Source organism: Coturnix japonica, unplaced genomic scaffold (genome assembly GCF_054131305.1).
Source record: "Coturnix japonica strain WE unplaced genomic scaffold, WE-NBRP24 Scf080, whole genome shotgun sequence".
In the NCBI taxonomy this organism is placed as follows: Eukaryota; Metazoa; Chordata; class Aves; order Galliformes; family Phasianidae; genus Coturnix; species Coturnix japonica.
Window position 1 is genome coordinate 368,572 of NW_028188983.1, and position 19,160 is coordinate 387,731.

The 19,160-nt window shown below is 49.8% G+C and overlaps 2 protein-coding genes across 3 annotated transcripts; both read left to right on the forward strand.

Moving 5' to 3' along the window:
- Positions 1–5,421: 5,421 nt before the first annotated feature.
- Positions 5,422–10,133, forward strand: AQP2 (aquaporin 2). Of its 2 annotated transcripts, XM_015887034.3 has the most exons (5): positions 5,422–5,945; positions 6,732–6,896; positions 7,692–7,772; positions 8,534–8,743; positions 8,917–10,133. In XM_015887034.3, the coding sequence occupies exons 1-5, from the start codon at positions 5,580–5,582 to the stop codon at positions 8,923–8,925; spliced, it is 831 nt and encodes a 276-aa protein (XP_015742520.1). In that variant the 5' UTR covers positions 5,422–5,579; the 3' UTR covers positions 8,926–10,133. The 2 variants fall into 2 exon arrangements, with proteins under 2 accessions (XP_015742520.1, XP_085390446.1); XM_085534320.1 differs by having other exon boundaries at positions 5,428–5,945; positions 8,534–10,133.
- Positions 10,134–14,653: 4,520 nt separating this feature from the next.
- On the forward strand, positions 14,654–18,033 carry AQP5 (aquaporin 5). Its single transcript, XM_015887030.3, has 4 exons — positions 14,654–15,090; positions 16,065–16,229; positions 16,667–16,750; positions 17,226–18,033. The coding sequence occupies exons 1-4, from the start codon at positions 14,728–14,730 to the stop codon at positions 17,409–17,411; spliced, it is 798 nt and encodes a 265-aa protein (XP_015742516.1). The 5' UTR covers positions 14,654–14,727; the 3' UTR covers positions 17,412–18,033.
- The last annotated feature ends 1,127 nt before the right edge of the window (positions 18,034–19,160 follow it).

The window sequence follows — 19,160 nt, forward strand, 5'->3', positions numbered from 1 at the left end:
CACACACTTTCAGGCTCTATAAGAACAGCACTATATATGTATATATATATATATATATATATGTATCTGTCAAGGTCACACCCTGCCAAATCCACAAGGGATTCTGCAGGGATTACAATAGCTTTGCTGAATGCTCAACCGCATCAAAAGCGGCGCAAAGAAAACCAGATGGGATAATTATGGGATCTGCTGCATCAACACACACAGTGGCACACCCAGGAGCAAGTGTGTTTTCTCCTATTCCCAGGAGGGAAAAAGCCCCCACTGGCAACAAACACTCTGACGCACACTTCAAAAAGAGCCAAAAAAGCAGGATTTTACTTGAGGCTTTCAGGCTGCTGAATTATCCATGGATTATTAATGTTAAATCCTGCCACTGGGTTTGGTCCTTGGGTGGGAGACTAAGAAGCATGCATGGAAAGTAAACTGAAAGGGTAATAGAACAAAAAGCCACATGTGCTTGGGGGTCGTTGCCCCATCATTGTCAGCCCTATGTCAGCACCGAGGCAGAGCTCCCTGCTGACCACTGACCCCATGTGAGCCACCCCAGAGCTTCACCTCCATGAAAGGTGGGAACTGAGTCCTAAGAGTCAACACCAACCTCCCCTTGGCAGCTCAGACCTTCATTGCTTCTACTGAGCCTTCAGGTGAAACAGCCCTCATCAGGCTCAAAGAGCAGAGAAATCTTCCCCTTGCTACAAAGAGCTGAACAAACCAAAGTTACTTGGGGCAGGATGCTCTCCCTGCTGGTTTCAGCAGAGAACATAGCACTGCAGCCTGAGCTTTTATACCCAATAGTTCTCCATCCTTTATGCCATCAATTCTTTGTTGCCTGTAGGGAAATCTCTACAAAAGCCACAGCAGCTAGGCGAGAATTAGGCCCTCCTTTTAATTAGAGCAGGCTCACAATGAGACGGTGGGCATCACCTGGGGGGGCCATCACCTGATTGAACCTCTCTGCTGCTTGCAATTGTTTGCCCACACCATGGGGTCAAGGCAAGGCTGGGATTGGTGTGCCCTGTTTTTCTTAACGCCGTGATGGTTGCATTCATTGAACTACAGAAAACAGCAGTGAGGCTGAAAGATAAACGGAAGTGAGACCCGTGATACCCACAAACCACGTCAGCGAGAGTAACAACACGCGTGCACCCACCAGCCAACAAAACAGATCAACACGAGGGCAGGGCACACCCTGGGATTACGTTGTTCAGCCGTTCAGGAGTGCAATTCACTCGTCACCCCCAGAAGAACATGTTCTTACCACCAGCATGTGCACCAAACACCTCTAAACGAAAGCAATTGCACAAATACGCCCCGTGTTGGGAGTGGGGGAAGAGAACAGGTTTGGGTGATGCGTGGAGTGACGCCTGTGTGCAGTATCTTCTTTAGAGCACGAGGAATGCACCGTATATAGCTTAATCTGGGGATGTGCACACAAATTGTTGTCATTCTTTAGAGCCCGTGGAACTAATGTTCCGTGGCACATTCGATGTGACGCAGCAGCCCTACAGTCAGCCTGCAAACAATTAGAAGAGATGGGGAGAAGGGAGGTTTGGGCAACTTTGCTGCATCCCAAAGCTCTGAGGTTGGCCTCAAAGCCACATTCATTGGAGTCATCCTGGATGGAGTCTTTGCACTGGGAGCTCAGCCTTGCTTGGAAGCTGAGGAGTTTCCCACCTTGAATTACACCATGGTAATAACTCATAGCACGTCCATGTTCCAGGCCCACAACATCAGCCTCTTTGCCTGAGCAAAGCATCTTTGCATTTCTTCCTTCCCATGGCTGCAGAGATCCTGGGGATCCACTTCCCCTTTCCTCCCAAAAGCACATCTTTCCCATCACATCCCTGCACACATCATGCTGTGCTGAGAGGTGGCTCCCTGCATTGCTTCTCCTCAAGCTCACCCCTCTCTCTGTTTGCTGTCTCCCTGTGCATGCTATGGGCTGTGACCAGAGCTCTTGTGCTCTGCAGAACCTTAAATCAGGAGATTTGCAGACCTGTTGTGTGTGTTCTCCCTGCATGGGATTTTCACACTCCTCTCCAGTTTACATGCTTCGTGGATCTGCAAGGACCCAGCACTCCAGATCCCACCCTTAGGGGTGTAAGTGCAGAAAGAAGTCCCCTTCAATTGCCCACCTATTTAAAACAAAAAGGAAAACAGTAGTAACAAAACCTACTCCAAATCCTTTCAGCCAGAGGGCTGTAATTCACCCTGCTGACAGCTCAATCTTTGCACCGCACCCAAAAACCCACAGAGGAATCGAGTAAGTAACCACAAATAAAAATATCCCAAGATGAGCCTTTATTCTCAGAAGTGGAAGAGAGCCAGAGATCCTTATGAAACCAGCTCTGTGGTTATATCCCTTCTTATTGCCTTCTTGGCATGGATGTTGGTATCCGGATAGCACCATAAATCAGGGAGAGAAAGAGGCACAAGGGGGGAACCTACCCCTGTAGTGCCATGATTCTGTGAATCAAGCTTGTTCACTTCTCCTTCGTGGACTTTTGATTTATATCCAAGTGAGGGAAGACGCGCAGGAATCAGATGCTGGATGCTCAATGACTGATGTCAAACCTACGTCCCCCACTTACACCCTCTGGGAATCTGGCTGGCAGATATGGTTTGTTTTGCTAACTTGACATAGGGAACACAGCTAAGGGTGACACTGTGGCCTCCTGCTCACTCCTGTCACCTGAGGATGGTGTTGCAACCTGATTGATTTTAACTGGTGTAATATTCATGCCTGAGTAGGTAACACCGAGCACAAATTACTCACACAATCTGCTAAGAGGTCTATCAGATCAAAACCTGATGGCTACGTGGATATCCTGCTCTATGGCTTTGTTTTATCGATTCAAGGGGAAAAAAGCAATAGTTATTTTCCTACAAATGTTTGTGCAAAGTAAGCCATGCGTTGGCCTTGAACTTCATCACTCAGACAGGAGGAAAATGCCCTCCTTCCTACAGCCCTTAAGGAGTGATTGAAGGGAGCTTGTCCCTCTCTCTGACCTTCAGTGTGTTGGGATTGGCCACATTCTCCCCATTCAGTCCCTTTGCAGAAAAGAAACCATTTCTCCCTCTCCCCCTTTTGGTCCATTAAGGACCTTATTAGCAAAACAAAAGCGATTTTTCTTTGCAATAAGGCCAGCAGATGAATGCAGCGACCCTGCCATGATCCATACTCCAGTTCCACCAATGCCAGTCTTGCTATGTACCTTGAACAAAGTCCTGGGCAAACATTCAGGATTGAACTTGCAAGTCCTTCAAATGGGGTTAAAAAAAAATATAAAGCAAAGCCCCAGCCCTGTTCCTGGTCTGTGCTCAAGAGCAATTCATTGAAGTCAGTGAAGGAAATCAGAGCTGCATTTAATCCCTCTGCTTCAATTAAAATGAGAACAATAAACACTACAAGAGCCAGCAGAAGCTTTTGTCTGAATAGGGATTTAAGCTTTGGCCTGAAACGTTGGAAAAGGTGTTGATTTTCTTCCATTTAACTGTGTGAATGTCCCTTTGAGGCAGCTTGACAATGGGAGAATATAACTACTCCTGGTGGTCCCCTCTCCTTGGGGAACACAGATATTGAACCCCCATCCATAGCAAAGCCCATCACAAGCAGCCGAACCCCTCAGATCTGGGTTGCTAGAAAGTTTTCTAAAGCTTTAGTGTGGGTTCCCCCATGTATGAGTGTTTGGATGCTTCGATGCCTAATAAACAGGGCATTGGGGTTCTCCAGTGTCTAATATTTGCTGCACAGATGAGGGTTGGTCTGTTGGGGTGAAAGAGGAGTTGTCTGCAGCTTCTTTCTAAAGAAAAATGGAGCTTTGAGGTCTGGGCAGCACCTTCACCTCCTACATCCAAGCAAGAAAACCCACACAGTTCTTTATATGCAATAAATCTTTTATTCTCCGTGGCTCAGAGGTATTTCAGATGGAATGGAGATACCTGAAGGATGTTTATACTTTCCTGAAAGCCAGGGGAGCAGAGATATCTGAGCCATCTAAGTCACTTGAGAAGTACACTGTTGTGCAAGTGCATTTGCACTTGCAAAGTGTGCTTCAAAAACGTGTTCCTGGGCCATGCTCTGCCATCAGGAGGAGGCACAGTGCATCCCCAAAGCACCAGATAGAAATCCCAAAGCACTGGGTAGACAACAGCTGCAACCAGCCTTCACATCACCAGCTGAAAGCAAAGAGCGTGAGGCTGTGTCAGGGTTTTAAGTTGCTCAGAGCTAATCCTGCCTGCTTCTCTTGCTTTTTTAATTAGTCTTCATTAAGCAGGGACACATCACGCCTTGCTTGCCGTGAATAACTATTAATCAAACAGGGTATCAGCTCCAGGTAATTGCCATATTAGTTATCTGACATTCCCTACGCCACTGGCAGCCTGCACCTGTAATCAAGCCCTGACGTAATGCATTTCTGAGCAATGCTAAGCTTGCAAATCCATCGCAGGCAGAGAGCAGCAGGAGCCTGCAGCCAGGATGTGGCTGCATTTCTGTGCCTTATCAGCACCCCAAACACAGGCAGCCTCACAGTCTGCTGCATGAGATCTGCTTCACTGCTGGAAAACCAGAGCCTGGGGCCAAAGTCACATCTTGGCATTGCCAAGGAAGTCAAACAGAGGAGTTTTCAGAGGAAGGGGCCGAATCCACGTCTCTCATCCTCACCCTGGACTTGTTTTCCCTACAGTTTCTCCTTTGATAAGGGCAATGTTCACATCAGCATCTTTATATGTAAAGAGAGGGGCCAGTATTGTTACCCACCTTCTGCGGAGGAAGGAGCAATGCAATCTGAGAGATATGGAATCTTTTATGCCAGCTCTTCACATTCATTCAGTCACACTCACACAGTTCCTCTGGAGGGGAAATGTTTGGCTCCTGCAGCGGAAACCTTTGTTGGAGCCAAACAGGAGATGAAATGATCCTCTCATCTCCAGCTCTGCCCTGGGGGAGCACTTCTCCCAGGATGGCTTAAGAGTCTGTTAATGAGAGAAAGAAAAAGCGGGGAAAAAAGTCCATTTTTGCTGCAAACCAACCACTCCTTATTGCATAGGGAGCAGAAGGCCTTAGAGACATGGCCAGTGGACGGTGTGTCCTAAGCAATGGAAGGGAAGAACAACTGACTTGTTATCCATTCTCTTCAGCAGGACCCATGGGGTTTATCACTCCACCTTTGCACTACGGCTTCCTTATTCACTTTCTCTTCTCCCCATGCTGTAGGTGATGGGGAGACAGAAGCAAGGAGCACTTCCAAAGCCCCCATAAGAAAGCACTGGGAAGAGGAAGCAGCATTTCCTGGCATTGCTCAAGGCTGATTTATGCCCTCTGAAGGATGGCAAGCACTGCATTCCCTAGCTTTAATAGCAGGGGCAGGCTCTGAAGTTCCCTCAGCTGGAACATACATGAAGGAAAGCATTGGGTTTCCCGGGACCACAACCCCACCTCCTTCAGCAGGCAATCCTCCTGCATCCCATACCCTTATATATAGGGCTTGTACCCCCATCATCCTCTCTGGATCCAGCAGTGCTACAGCCATTGCCTGGAGCCCTTGCAGGCAGGGCCAGTCCTTGCAGCCTCCATGATGTGGGAGCTCCGCTCTGTAGCCTTCACCCGGGCTGTCCTGGCAGAATTTCTGGCCACCCTGGTCTTCATCCTCTTCGGCCTGGGCTCTGCTCTGAACTGGCCTTCAGCTTCTGCCCCGAGCATCCTTCAGATTGCATTGGCTTTTGGCTTGGCTATCGGCACGCTGGTCCAAGCTCTGGGGCACATCAGCGGAGCTCACATCAACCCAGCAGTGACAGTAGCTTGCCTTATCGGTTCCCACGTCTCCTTCCTGCGTGCAGTCTTCTATGTGGTGGCCCAGCTCCTGGGGGCTGTGGCAGGGGCTGCCATCCTACACGAGATCACCCCAGCCGACTCGAGGGAAGGCTTGGCCATCAACAAGGTGAGGCTGCAGCTCGTGGTGGGTGTGAAAAGGAGCTGAGAGGTTTGGGATGGGGCTGGAGGAAGGCTGAGGGATGTGTAGAAGGGCTTTGGGGTCAGCAAGGACATCTGTTAAATATTGGATTGGCATGGCCAGATGTAGCATGGGTTCTTCCAGCAGCAGGGATGAAGACTGGGCTCCGGATCTGCTCCTGTGCTTTTAGGGACTGAAAACTGGATAGACACCTAGATAGGAGACAAACCCTCATCAAATCCCCTTCTCAAACCACACATGCAATAAAAAGAGACTGAAGGAGAAAGACAGCATTCACTGTAACTCCCTTCTCCATGGGTAGGAGCAGCTGTACTGCTGCAGAGATGCCCACACCAGCAGCAGCATCACCAAGAACTGGTGAAGAGGAGGAAGGCAGCATGTTTTAAGAGGCAGCACAGGGAAATCCCTTCCTTTGCAGAAGTCAGCTGGCACTGCCAGACCCAGATTTACTGCCAGAGAGATTAAAAGGGTTGGAAAGGATCTGAGGATTAGTCTGAACAAGACTATTTATATTGATAATAGCTGAGGTTTAATGAATCCAACAAAGCAATAAGAGTTCTAAGAGATTTTCCAAATGCTGTTTTCAAACACAAAGCACCTGAAAGGAGAGATTTTGACAGAAGAGACATTCCATTTTTCCTGGGAAAATTCCAAAAATCTCACCCATTTCCTCTGCATTTCTGGGTTTCCCATCTAAATCTGCATTCCCAGCACTGAATTTGCCCATCCCTGAGATGCCTTTTCCCCTTTCAGCTGCACAATGAGACGACGACAGGGCAGGCGGTGACCGTCGAGCTCTTCCTCACCTTCCAGCTCGTCCTCTGCATCTTTGCTTCCACTGATGAACGCCGGGAGGACAATGTGGGGTCTCCTGCTCTGTCCATTGGCCTTTCTGTTGCCGTTGGACATCTCCTTGGGGTGAGTGGAATGGCTTAAATAGCAGTGCTTGGTTGGAATGTCTTTGTGTTTCTGCCAAAAGGTCTGTAATTCATGGGGGGGGGGGGTTGTAATGGTGCAATACTTGTGGTTTTGAAGTGGGTGCAGCAGGAAGATCCCACCAAAGCCACAGCACAACCACAGCCTGAGCTGAGCTGCTATTGATTGCCAAAAAATCCATAACCTGTTGGATTTGCTGCTCATCAAATCCCATTGAGAGCTACCAGGGATCCACGGGGTCTTCTACCCTGGAGCAAGCATGTTAGCAATGGAGATTCTCAAGACCATGATAAACTGGGAGTTACATGGGATGGACAGCCAGGGCGATCCCTCATTGCTAACTTTTGCAGGCAAAAAAAACCACATTATTCCCCAACACTCCCAACCTCTCAGGATTAGAACAGCAATGTTTGCATCACTTCTTCCATCCTTAATGATATGCAAGCTTGTGTGGCTTGCTATGGGATTACTTTCCTTCAATCCTCTGTGGCAAGGAGTAGCAATGTGCTCCAGGAACAGGCACGGCAGAAACGTGCTCCCATTGCAGTATACATCACCCAACTTGCATCCGAGTTGCACCATGCAGACACATCTGCTTGCAGCAGAGATGCATGAACAGGACTCAGGTGTGTTGACTCAGGAGCTGGAAGCTGGTAGCATTTTGTTTCCTGGAATGGGGTATGCTGGGAGGATGAATCATGCTAATAACACACTGGGGTATATTCAATTGTGGTAAAAGAGCTTAATGTTAACACTAAGTGTGGTGTTTCTCTGCAGATCCGTTACACTGGTTGCTCCATGAACCCAGCCAGATCCTTTGCCCCAGCTGTAATTGTTGGAGACTTCAGTGATCATTGGGTAAGAATTGTTGTCTTAGTGTTGGGTCAGTGGGATGAGCCCCCCAGGATATCAGTATTCTTAGAATAACAAAAAGCCAACCAGGTCCAGCATCTTATCACCAGCTCCTGTTTAGAGGAGAGATGTGGAGATTTGCAGAAAGAGGTGGGGCTGCTGGGTGCTTAATTAGCTTATCTAAGCAGGGTGAGTTGCAACAGGAAAAGGGTGTGTGGTTTGTTGACCATGACTTAGTATAAGAGGTAAAACCAATGGAGAATGAAGCTGTTCTCACCATTGTGGAGACCCTTCCTGGTTCCGGTTGGATCCAGGCATGAATTTTCCATCAGCTCTTTTAGGGACACTCCCAGGCATTGCCAGCTCAGCGCTGGAGCTGTGGATGTGCTCAGAGGTGTCCAAGCTTGGAGCCTCTTCCTCTCCATAGGAATGCATAAATGGGTAGGATGACATCCCAAACCAATATTGTGCTCACAATAGTGCTGTCATAAGTAGAGAACGTACAGTGCTGACCCTCAGAGGAGGAAGAGACAGAAGAGAGTGGGCATGTACATTCAGGCATAACAACAAGGGAATAGACAAGAGATGGCCAAGACAACAGAGAGGGCCAGGGCAGGTCTGTCTTCTGTATTTTGTACTCAATAGAAAAGCAGGTTGAACAGGTCCATAAGATCCCTGTAATGCTCTCAGAGACCCCGGCTCCTCTTCATCCTCCAAGCACAGGCAGGATTCTTCTTACCACATTCTTCTCTTTCCTTTTTCCACAGGTCTTTTGGGTGGGCCCCCTGGTTGGGGCAGCAGCCGCATCCATCATCTACAATTACATTCTGTTCCCACAATCCAAAACCTTCTCGGAGAGGCTCGCCATCTTCAAGGGCATGGAGCCAGAGGAGGACTGGGCAGAGCGCGAGGCACGGCGGCGGCAGTCGGTTGAGCTGCACTCCCCACAGACCCTGCCAAGGGGGATGTCTGAGAAGGTATAGCCAAGCCAACCCTGGGACAGGAGAGGAGCTGAGAGAACCCCAGTGTTCCAAACAGTGCTTCACCTCTCTCCTCTCTCCATTTATATTTTGCTGTGGTCTCGTGTTGCCTCATGGTGGGGAGATGCGCTGTGATGGCCCAGCTTTGCCACCCAGCTCTATGTCTGCAGGTTTTCTAACTTTAGAGGAAAGCACCGTTCAAGCAAAGCCACCAGGGTAGCAGCAGGGACGAGCTCATGCTGGAGTCCCACCTTCAAGTCCCCCTCGCGGGAGGCAGCGCAGTGGAGCTCGTTGCCCTTCTCGAGGCGCTGCAGAGAGGTGTTATTACAGGCGTTTGCTGGGTGTGGAGGTTGCCACCCGATGCCTCATTGCTTTTGAACTCTGCTCACCCTTCTCCCACTTCTTCTCGCTGCCCAGCTGTTTGCACACACACACTCTTTGCCTCGCGGATCTCACAACCTGCAAGTTTTGCTGTTGCAAGGAACCCAAGCACATTTATGACCCATAGTGGAATGCAGATGCCCTTTGCTTTTGCTGACTGGAAGAGTGTCCTCGGGTTCCCTCTGACCCCATCAGGGAGCTCTTGCAACTGCTCCCTCCCGTGACGATGAGAAACCTCCTAATTTTCAGCCCTAGATAATCCACAGCTTGGCTGTTCTTGGACCACTGCTGTCCTTCAGCTTCAACGCTTTTTCTTTCTGCCTGGATTTTGCTTTCTTTCCTCCATTCCTATCCTACCCTGATTTCAGATGAGTAATACAAAGCATTTCAGATATGAGGTTCTCCGACTCTTGCTTTCATAGATGCACCACACCAATGGTTCTTGACCATCCCATCTTTTCATCAGAACCTGGTTACAGCCACTAGAGTAGTCAAAGAATTTGGGTTTGTCTTTGGGACATGCCTTAGCTCTTTTAAGCATTAAATTTAATCCAATTTCTGTTACTCAGCCTCACAGTTATGCATTTCCCACATGACATCCTCTTTCTGTTGACGATATCTCCCTCATATTGCACTGTCACAGAACATCACCACCTCATTTAGGATTTTGCTGCTAAGGTCGTTAATGGAAGTATTCAGTAAGATGGGCATCAGTGTCTCTTCCCTTGTCCATTGATTAGGAAAAACAATCAATGTGTTCCAGGAAAACCCAAACACGTCTACCCAGAATTTATCCTGACAATGAACCTCTATAGACAACACCATACAGCTGATTGATGATAATTTTTTTCAGTGTTGAAGTTAATTACATGCCCTCAGATCCAAGCATTTAAGTTATTATGTACCACGACAATGTTTAAGACACATAAACTGCAAAGAGCCCTATGGATGAGTTCTAGTGTCTAATAACTTACTGTGCTCTTTCAAATAAAGTACTTTAAATTCACTTCTACCTAATGAATTTATTTGTGTGCCATTATTCAGTTCACACTTGTAGTCATACAATATGTATGTGGTCATATAATATGTGTGTGGACATATATGTATCATGCAGACCAGCTTCAAGCCAACAGCCTATTGATCTGCAAAAATAACACTGAAAACATAGCCCCCATCTTCCAACTACCAACCCAGCAAATAAGGACCATTCCTCCTTCAGCACCTAACGCTGCTCCCATTCCTGGCCTGGCTGGATTCTGCTCTTGGCATGCAGTGATAACATGAAGCAATCTCACTGAACCAGATTTTCAGATGGCTAAAGCAGCCTGAGTCCTCTGGAGACAATCAGGTACGTGAATTTTCCCTCTCCATGGAGCTGTCATTGTCTTCAATGACACTTCCAAAACTTGCAACGTCAGGAAACCAAGCCTGTCATTCCAGCCTTACACCAGTGCTGCTCAAATTAGAGATCTCCTGATGCAGCCCAGGCTCCTTGCAACCCTACAAAGAGTCTGTGTGGGCAAAGATGAGCCTTCCATGGCAAATACATTTCAAGAGGAAAGCCATGTCATAAATGCACGTCTATCTGAATCCCAGTGAGTGGCTACTGGCCTAAGAATGCAAAGTATTTACCTAGATGAGCAGAAATGCAGCATCCCAATGTTGCTAATACAGGTGGCTTCACTGGAAAGGGCTAGACCTGAAAATCAGGACACCGGGGTTTCAGACCCAGCTTTCATCCTGGCTGATCTGCAGAGATCTCTTTTCTAATGGGGCTTTGCTTTCCCTACTACATGTGATTATCCCCATGTGTCAATTTAATGATTATTATGATGCAAATTAATTATTAAGGATGCTGGTATTTCCATTGCAGACCAGCCCCAAAGCCTTGGCATCCACTTACTTGGATGCCTTAGAGACTGCCAAGTAATTTCTAAGCGAGGAGCAGAGCAATGCTGTTATTAAGTATTAACACTATTCAGCATTTTGATGGCATCAGCCCTACTTACAGACCAGGTCTGGGTTACAAGGTCTATGACCAGCAAGGGCTGGATGGCAAAGACATGGGGACATCCCAAGAGTAAACCTGGCCCACAAAGTGCTGTACTCTATCCCTTCTGCCTGTCCCAAAATCAAGTGCAGGAGTCCTGGAACTGAGTGCAGCTCAACCAGTCCTAAAGCTGCCAACACATCCACAACAAAGGCTCCCACAGCCAATTTTGGGTGTTGGTTGGTGGAGCTCAAAGGCTTTTTGCTCCAAAAGCACCAGATCAGGTTGCTGGGGGAAGCCAAACCCTCCAAGGCAGGGGAAGGTGGAAATGTCACTTGCCTCAGGCCAGCAGAATAATCCCTCGACTTTAAAGCAAGCACAGGCAGATCGTGGGCTAGATTAGAGAAATCCTTGAAAGCTTCATCTGAACCTGACTGCACTGAGGCACCACGGTGCCCCACCACAGAAAGCAGCAGCCTCAGGAATAGGATGAAAAGCAAAAACTTTGCTTGCTCTGCTTTGAATTCCCCACCTGGGTTATTTCATACCTTGCTGCAAGCTCCCAGAGCTGAGCCAGCAAGAAGCAGCCTTTCTTTAAAAACAAACCAAAGCAAACTTTCTCCTCCAGCCATTTAATCCCAGCTAATCACAGATTCCAGCAGAAGGAGTTGGCTGCTGTGGTTGTTGTTATCCTTGCTTGTATTCCTGTGCCAGCTGGAAGGTTCCTGGTCAACATATGGAGCCAGGTGAGAGGGCAAGCCCAAACACTGGACCTCAGCAGCACCTATAGCCCAAACTCAACCCCCTGCAAGCTGACCTGCCAGGCTTTGAGGTCTGACACAGAGCTGAACCCATCAGAAATCAGGGCTGCAGTGGAAAAGGTGAATTAATAGAATGGCGAGGGCTCAGAAATGCAACCTGCAACCCAGGGACAACAGGGTCTGGCACACGTATCCAGTTAATGACACACACACCTCCGTGGGCGAGGTAGAGCCGCAGGGCCCCGGGCAAGGATGAGGCACGGCTGCCTTCCTCCCATCCAGGCAGTGCAAGCAGTGGGTTTGGGTCCCTGTCTGCCTCCTGCACTCTGTCCCCAAGGTGCCACCAAGCCACATGGCCCTGCAATGGAGTTGGATGAGTGGGTGGGTTTTGGTTGTGCTTTGTTTGCTTGCAGATGCCAACAAGGAAAAGAAGAGTGGTTGAAGATGTTCTGCTCCTAATGGTAAAGCCTCCATGTCTCCTTGCCTCCTAAAGCCACTGGGAGAAGTGAGGTATGCGTGGCCCTGGCACGTGGGTGTCCGTCTGTCAGCAGGGCTCTGCACAACGCCTGCTTGCCCAATTCAATTACATTTGACGCATCCGAGACACTTTCAGCTCACACAGGTTCTTTGGAGGGCAAGCAGAAAGGAAGAGGAAGGAAGCCATCCCAACATCTCGTGGTCAGACATAGAGAGGATGAGCAAGAACACCATGACAGGGTAACGAAACTCATAAAACCACAACAACCCCTTTAAAAGTCTTTAAACAACCACGAGAAAACCCATTTTGCAGGGTCTGTAATTAGAGAAACACCCCACACCTCTCTCCATAGGATTTTCCCCACTGTTTTCAGCATCATTTCACTACACCCCCTATTCTGCTGGGAGGGGTTTCTTTCTTTTGGAGGTTCTTATCCACAATCCGGGAGAGTTAGTTCAAACCCCGTGCTGCCAATGTTGAGCTGAAGCCACAGTGTCACCTGAAATCACCAGCCTATATCAACACACACAGCAAAACTCAGCCACCACGCACAGAGAGCCACGTTATGAAAAGGGTGGGAGGATGAGAGCGAGGTGCATCCAATCCAGGAGGAAACACAGGAGGATGGAAGGGAAGAGGTGAGCAATTACTCCAACTGGAATCTGGCCAGGGCATCTTGAAAAACCAGCTTGCAAAACTTTCACCAAAACACGCCAACGGACCAGGTGCTTCTAGGATAACAGAGCTGGTTTTTCACCCGGCCAGATCCCCAGGACCAGCAGAACCAGGAGGAAATGATGAGGAGGAATTGCGCTGTAAGGAGCACTGGATCTATGTGCTGAGCTCAGGGCCCAGCTGGAGCAAAAGGACTCCTTTATTTCTGGCTCTGAAGAAGGGAATCCCTCCTGGCTTTGACCCCAGATGGAACTGGCTACATGCAAGTCTGGCTGCACCCAGCAGAAGGCAGCAGTGAATGCTATTTTTCAGCACTTTTTGAATTCAAAGGGATTTAAAATGCTTTTTACCAAAGATACACGTGGAGCTTTGCTTGCTGTGTGCTGGAGAGTGACTACTACAGAAGCACACGGATATCCCCTGCATGGAGAGATCAGTTTGCCTGAGAAAAGCAAGACACAATCGACCAGCTGTGCTGGAGAACAGCAAGGAGAGCAGAGGAGAGCGCCCAAACCCATTTGAAACAAACAGAAATCCTGGCATGCAGTTGCAAATGGATCAAGAAGTCATTGTGAAGTGTCAGCAGAGCCCCCAAACCTCAGCCCCCCAGCAGCTCCCTGCCAGCCAAAGACTTCCAGCCAGATGGATTTGGGATGGAGACCATTGCTGTGTGAACATGAGAAGAGACATGCAAACGTGGCTTGTGTCCTTGCAATGCCTGTGGCTTTGTGCTGGCATTCCCATGAGCAAAATAATTGGCCTTGTTGAGCAAGAGCTTGGAAAGCAAAAAGAACAGAAAGGACCTGAGATGACGGGGTAGGATGCACCCTCCCTGGTATTGGCACGGAGCAGCACTGACCGCCAACGCTGGTGAAACCCACACCCGATGCTTATCAATCTCTGGAAGGAGCAGCAGAGTAGAAAGGCAGCAAAGGGGCTCATAGACTGAAATCAGCCCTCTGTTCTTGGGCCATACTGTCCCCTCCAGCCCCCGTGTGGGCACCTCGGGGAAGCTCCATTTTGGCAGTGTCCCCCAAGCCCTGCCCTTGGGGTGATCGCAAGGCACTTGCTCTCTGACTTTGAGCTATCTTGACAGCCCGGGAGCAGCTCCAGGTGCTTAATTTTACTTAACGTTTCGTTTCTTATCTAAATCCAATGCACTTGGCCAAGCGTGGGAGCACAGCCCCGGGACAGCTCCTCCAGCCCAACAACGGCAATGGGAGTTTTCAAGCAAAGCTGCAGTATTCTTTGCTCCACGAGCACATAGAGGAAGGGAATAACAACTACACCTCTGCTAACAAAACACCCGGCACCTGACAAGAGGTAGTAAAAGGGAAAAGCAGAGGAGGGAGCTCAGCATCGTTATGCAACCGTGTTATCTAACGACCACGGAGACACCCTATAGGGGCTCTTTGTTTGCAGAGGGAAGAAGAAAGAAATACCACCAATATCTGAGTCATTGGTTCACCAAGAGGCTCCGAAGTTATTTTCAGATGGAAACTTTTCCAGTTTCACATGATAATTTGGGAGGACTGGCTAACTCCTCGGCTCCACCCACCGCCTTGTAACACAGCTCCCTGCTGCTGTTGCATATATAGATAGGTATGGCCCTACAACTCGGTGCAGACAGAAGAGCCTGGAGACAGAGGAAACCTAAACTTTCTTCCTTCCCAGCCGCCCTCCGCCCACTCCCACCATGAAGAGGGAAATATTAACGTTGGCCTTTGCTCGAGCCGTCTTCGTCGAGTTCATCTCCACTCTCATCTTCGTCTTCATCGGCCTCGGCTCGGCACTGAAGTGGCCATCTGCACTCCCCAGCATCCTGCAGATCTCGCTGGCCTTTGGCCTGGCCATCGGCACACTGGTGCAGGCGTTCGGCCACATCAGCGGTGCCCACATCAACCCTGCAGTAACCATTGCCTTCTTCGTTGGGAATCAGATCTCCTTCCTCCGGACACTCTTCTATGTGATTGCTCAGCTGGTCGGGGCCATCGCCGGGGCTGGCATCCTCTATGGTGTGACACCAGCCAATACCCGTGGCAACCTGGCCATCAATTCGGTAAGTCTCTGACCTGGAGATGATCCGGCTCATTGCTCACCTTATATGCAGGCTTTGCTTCTCTGGCAGTCATGAGATGCCAAATCCTTGAGGATGGTTGGTCTTGACGTGTTGTCCCGTATGCAGAGGGGATGGGAATGAGATCGGAGCAAATGTCGATGTAGCCAGAGAGCACTGACAGATTTATTTGTGTGGTGTGATGAATGGTGTGGTTTTTTCTCCCTTAATAAGCGCTTCCTTTATCCTAAGGGCCCCAGTGAGTCACCAGCACCATTGAGATGTTCTTGAGTGCAGCCTCTCCACCTGGAGATTAGTGTCAGGAGAGGAGCTGCGCCAGGAGATAGAGGGGGGCAGGGAGCAGAGCCCAGCCAAACCAGTATGGGCAGTGGGAGCTCAGCGGGACCATGGGGAGCTGGGAATGGGATCTGATGGAGAGGGTCTGTGGAGAAGAGCCAGTGAATGTGCAATGAGGAGCAATGTATGGGAGGGCACAGAGGGGCTGTGGGGGGCAGGGTCTCCTCTTGGCAGAGGAGGAGAGGTGGTGGAGCCAGCAAAGGCAGACAGTGTGTCCCAGACCCTGGGGGCAGTGCTGGGAAACAGCTGAAATGGGAGCAGTGGGATTACTGCTCTGCCTGATCCCACTGCCACCTCACACCGAACATCTCATGTCTTACCCCTGTGACCTTCCCTGTTCCTCTGGCAGTAGGAGACCTTCATCTCAGCCCACACTCTTCCTCCTCTGCCCCCCTGCAGTGGCTGCTTCCCCACCTCTTGGGGTGGGATGGGGGATGAATCAGGTTAATGTGGCTTGCATCGAGCAAGATGGGGAGAGAAATGCAGGGAACAAATGGATTAAGCATGCAGGTGGGAAAGCATCAAGTGTGAGGGAGCAGACTCACATCCAGCATAAGAGGAGCTGAGAGCCCTCCCAGCCTGGCAGATGTTTAATTATTTTCATTCTCAACGGCTCACAGCTCAACAACAACACAACCCCAGGCCAGGCAGTCGTGGTGGAGATGATTCTCACCTTCCAGCTGGCTGCCTGCATCTTCGCATCCACGGACAACAGGAGGAATGGCAACGTGGGCTCCCCAGCACTGTCCATTGGCCTCTCTGTGGCTGTGGGCCATTTGGTGGGGGTGAGTGTCCAGGGGGGGTGATGGGGCAGGTATTTCTCTAGAATGGGACTCCCCAGAATAGTCTCGTGCAGACAGTCCCAGAGTGATTTGCATTAAATAGACCCCATGAGCTCCTACACACCATGGGGATCCCCACATCTCTGCAACAGAAGTAGCACTGAGGGCCATTTCAGAATGGCTTGGGTTTGAAGGGTCCTTAAAGATCATAGAACCATAGGATGGCTGGGTTGGAAAAGTCCTTAAAGAAAATAGAACCATAGAACTATAGAGTGGCTGGGTTGGAAGGGTCCATAAGACCATAGAACCATAGGATTGTTGGGTTGGAAGGAATCTTAAATCTCATCTGGTTCCAAGTCCCTACTGCAGGTGGGATAAAGTTGCTCATATTTGTTAAGTGACACAGCATCCTGACCCCCATCTCCTTTCCTCACCAACAGATCTACTTCACTGGCTGCTCCATGAACCCAGCACGGTCCTTTGGGCCTGCAGTCATCGTGAGGAAGTTCAGCTCCACGCACTGGGTGAGCATCAGCTGCATAGTGGGGAGGGCAGGGTGAGGATCCTCCAGAACTAGGCATGAGTGACAAAGGGACTGGGCAGTAATTCCTTTGGGAATATGGGACCAAGAGTTTCAAAGCCAATTCCGGAGCTGAAAGGATAAACAAAGGGAGGTTGTTCCCCTCAAGCACAGAGTGAAGAGAGAAGGTCAGTCCTCGGGGCAGAGCAGGGATACAAGGATAAACCTTGGTGCAATGGAGAACACTACATAGGACATCACATGAGGTCAGTGCAGCACACCATCATCCTTCCAGAACATCACATCACTGCCCTCAAGGAGCTTGACATCTTCAGCTGAGGGGATTCAACACAAGAAGGGATATTTGCACCTCTCCCTGGGACAGGAGATGTGGAGTAGTAGTGGATGCTGTGTGATGGCTGGATCTGGTGTGCTGACCTCCAAGACCCACCTTCACCCTCTCCCCTATTGCTTTCTAGGTGTTCTGGGTTGGGCCCATCCTTGGGGCTTGCCTGGCTGCTCTGCTGTACTTCTACATCCTCGTCCCCTACTGCATGAACATGTCAGACAGGGTGGCCATCGTCAAGGGCACCTACGAGTCAGAGGAGGAATGGGAAGAACAGAGAGAGGAGAGGAAGAAATCCATGGAGTTGACCCCACCGTAGGAGATAAGTGGAAAACAAAGCAGAACTGGAGGAGGAAACACACATGGGCTCATGTGTGCACATGAACACATCCAGCTACAGCAGACTCTTAAGCAAAAGCCTTCTAACTCAAAGGCCATCCGTGACTAAGAAGGAACGGAGCATTGCAGTGTGTGTATATAACCCCTCTACACGAGCGTGAGCGCTAGAAGCTCTCCCAGCTTTACTGCAGCCAGCTGAGCTCAGCAAAGGAGGTTGCCCAGAGCAGCCCCCCGTGGTGGTCCCACACCCAGCGGCTGCATCCCTTCAAGCTGTTCAAGCACAATTCAGTGATGCCTGAGACCACGTTTGGCACACGTGGGATCTCAACCCGCATTTGGTGGCCCAGGGGATGGAAACACAGTGCAGACACCAGCAGAGAGGAACGACCACTTTGGGCAGGTGGGCACAGCAAGTCCCCCCAGCTCTCTCCCCACCTATGCTGCTCATAGATGCTCTTTGACGCGTTAGCTGGTGCTGGTGCATCCTGTTTATTTGTGGCTGCAGAAAGAAAGCAATTATTATATGTGTATATTTTGATTTTGTGTGAGTTCTTTGTAATGTCTTGTATTATTTATTGCGAATAAAGGAAATTCAAATCAAACCATGGGTGCAAGCTCACTCAGATATCAGATTTTAGGAGCAGAAGAGGGCTAAACCAGATGCAAACCATCCCAATGAGTGGCACTGTGATCCCAAACCCTGAGGCACCCGATGGCTGAGGCCACATTGGCCATAGGGGAAGCAGAACATCAAGGGCTGCCTTCCCCTGAGGGCACCTCCCAAGGGTTGCAGCTGAAGCAGAGGCTGCCTGGAGAGGTAACATCTTCAAATTAGGACCTGCTAGAAGGAAGGCAGCCCTGGGCAGGACTCAGAGGGGGGTTTGGCAATGCAGATGTCTTGGACACATGAAGCAGGAAGCCCATCCCAAGGTCTGGTTTGATCATATCCTTGGAATCGTAGAATTGTTAAGGTTGGAAAAGACCTCTAGATCAACTAACCCAACTATCCAGCTACCACCAGTATTGCCCACTAAATCGTGCTCCTTAGTACCACATCTCCCCCTTCATCTTGCTGCAGATAAGGAAGGGCAACCAGCAGGGTATAAAGGCATTAATCCTCAGAATGGAGGAACAGGCACCAATGTGGGGTGAGAGCAGACTGTGCCCATCCTGAAGCCCATCTGGAGGAGGGTGCAGCTGGGAGGAGCCCCGAGCGATGCTCCTTCCCTGCTTTGACTCAGGCATGGCATTCTGCCATTCCAGTTCTCCCACACGGCACCACGGGTGCCCTCAAAAACTGACCCACACCACTCCCCAGCCCCCTCTCTGCTGCCAAACACACCCCTTCACCCTGACCTTCACCAGGGCCCTGCTCTTCCAGTTCTGCCACAACCCTCTGCCAAAGCATCTCGGCCCATCTATCCTGGGCTACAACACAGCATGCTGTGCTGGCACTGCCCGCTCCTTGCATCCACCCTGGGCAGAGCTCCACCACCGCAGCCCCTCCACGTGCTGCAGGGATGAGGATGATGATGCTTGCCTGTGTGCACCCCAATACCATCTGCAGCCTGAATGCAATCAGATAGGTTACCCCCAGCTGTATTTTAGCATGCCAAATCGCGTGCCAGCCAGGCAATGGCACTGCATGAGCCTGATGTGTGCCTTGTTTTCCTTTGCCACCTCCAAATTCTCTGCAGGAGGTGGAGATGCCGAGCAGGAGGAGAAAAGG

Bases quoted from the DNA above. Each gene is read 5' to 3' on its own strand.
- AQP2 (XM_015887034.3), top strand. From the start codon at position 5,580: ATGATGTGGGAGCTCCGCTCTGTAGCCTTCACCCGGGCTGTCCTGGCA. The intron at 5,946-6,731 runs GTGAGGCTGCAG...TTCCCCTTTCAG, and splicing joins AAGGCTTGGCCATCAACAAG to CTGCACAATGAGACGACGAC. The intron at 7,773-8,533 runs GTAAGAATTGTT...CTTTTTCCACAG, and splicing joins GAGACTTCAGTGATCATTGG to GTCTTTTGGGTGGGCCCCCT.
- AQP5 (XM_015887030.3), top strand. From the start codon at position 14,728: ATGAAGAGGGAAATATTAACGTTGGCCTTTGCTCGAGCCGTCTTCGTC. The intron at 15,091-16,064 runs GTAAGTCTCTGA...AACGGCTCACAG, and splicing joins GCAACCTGGCCATCAATTCG to CTCAACAACAACACAACCCC. The intron at 16,230-16,666 runs GTGAGTGTCCAG...CCTCACCAACAG, and splicing joins CTGTGGGCCATTTGGTGGGG to ATCTACTTCACTGGCTGCTC.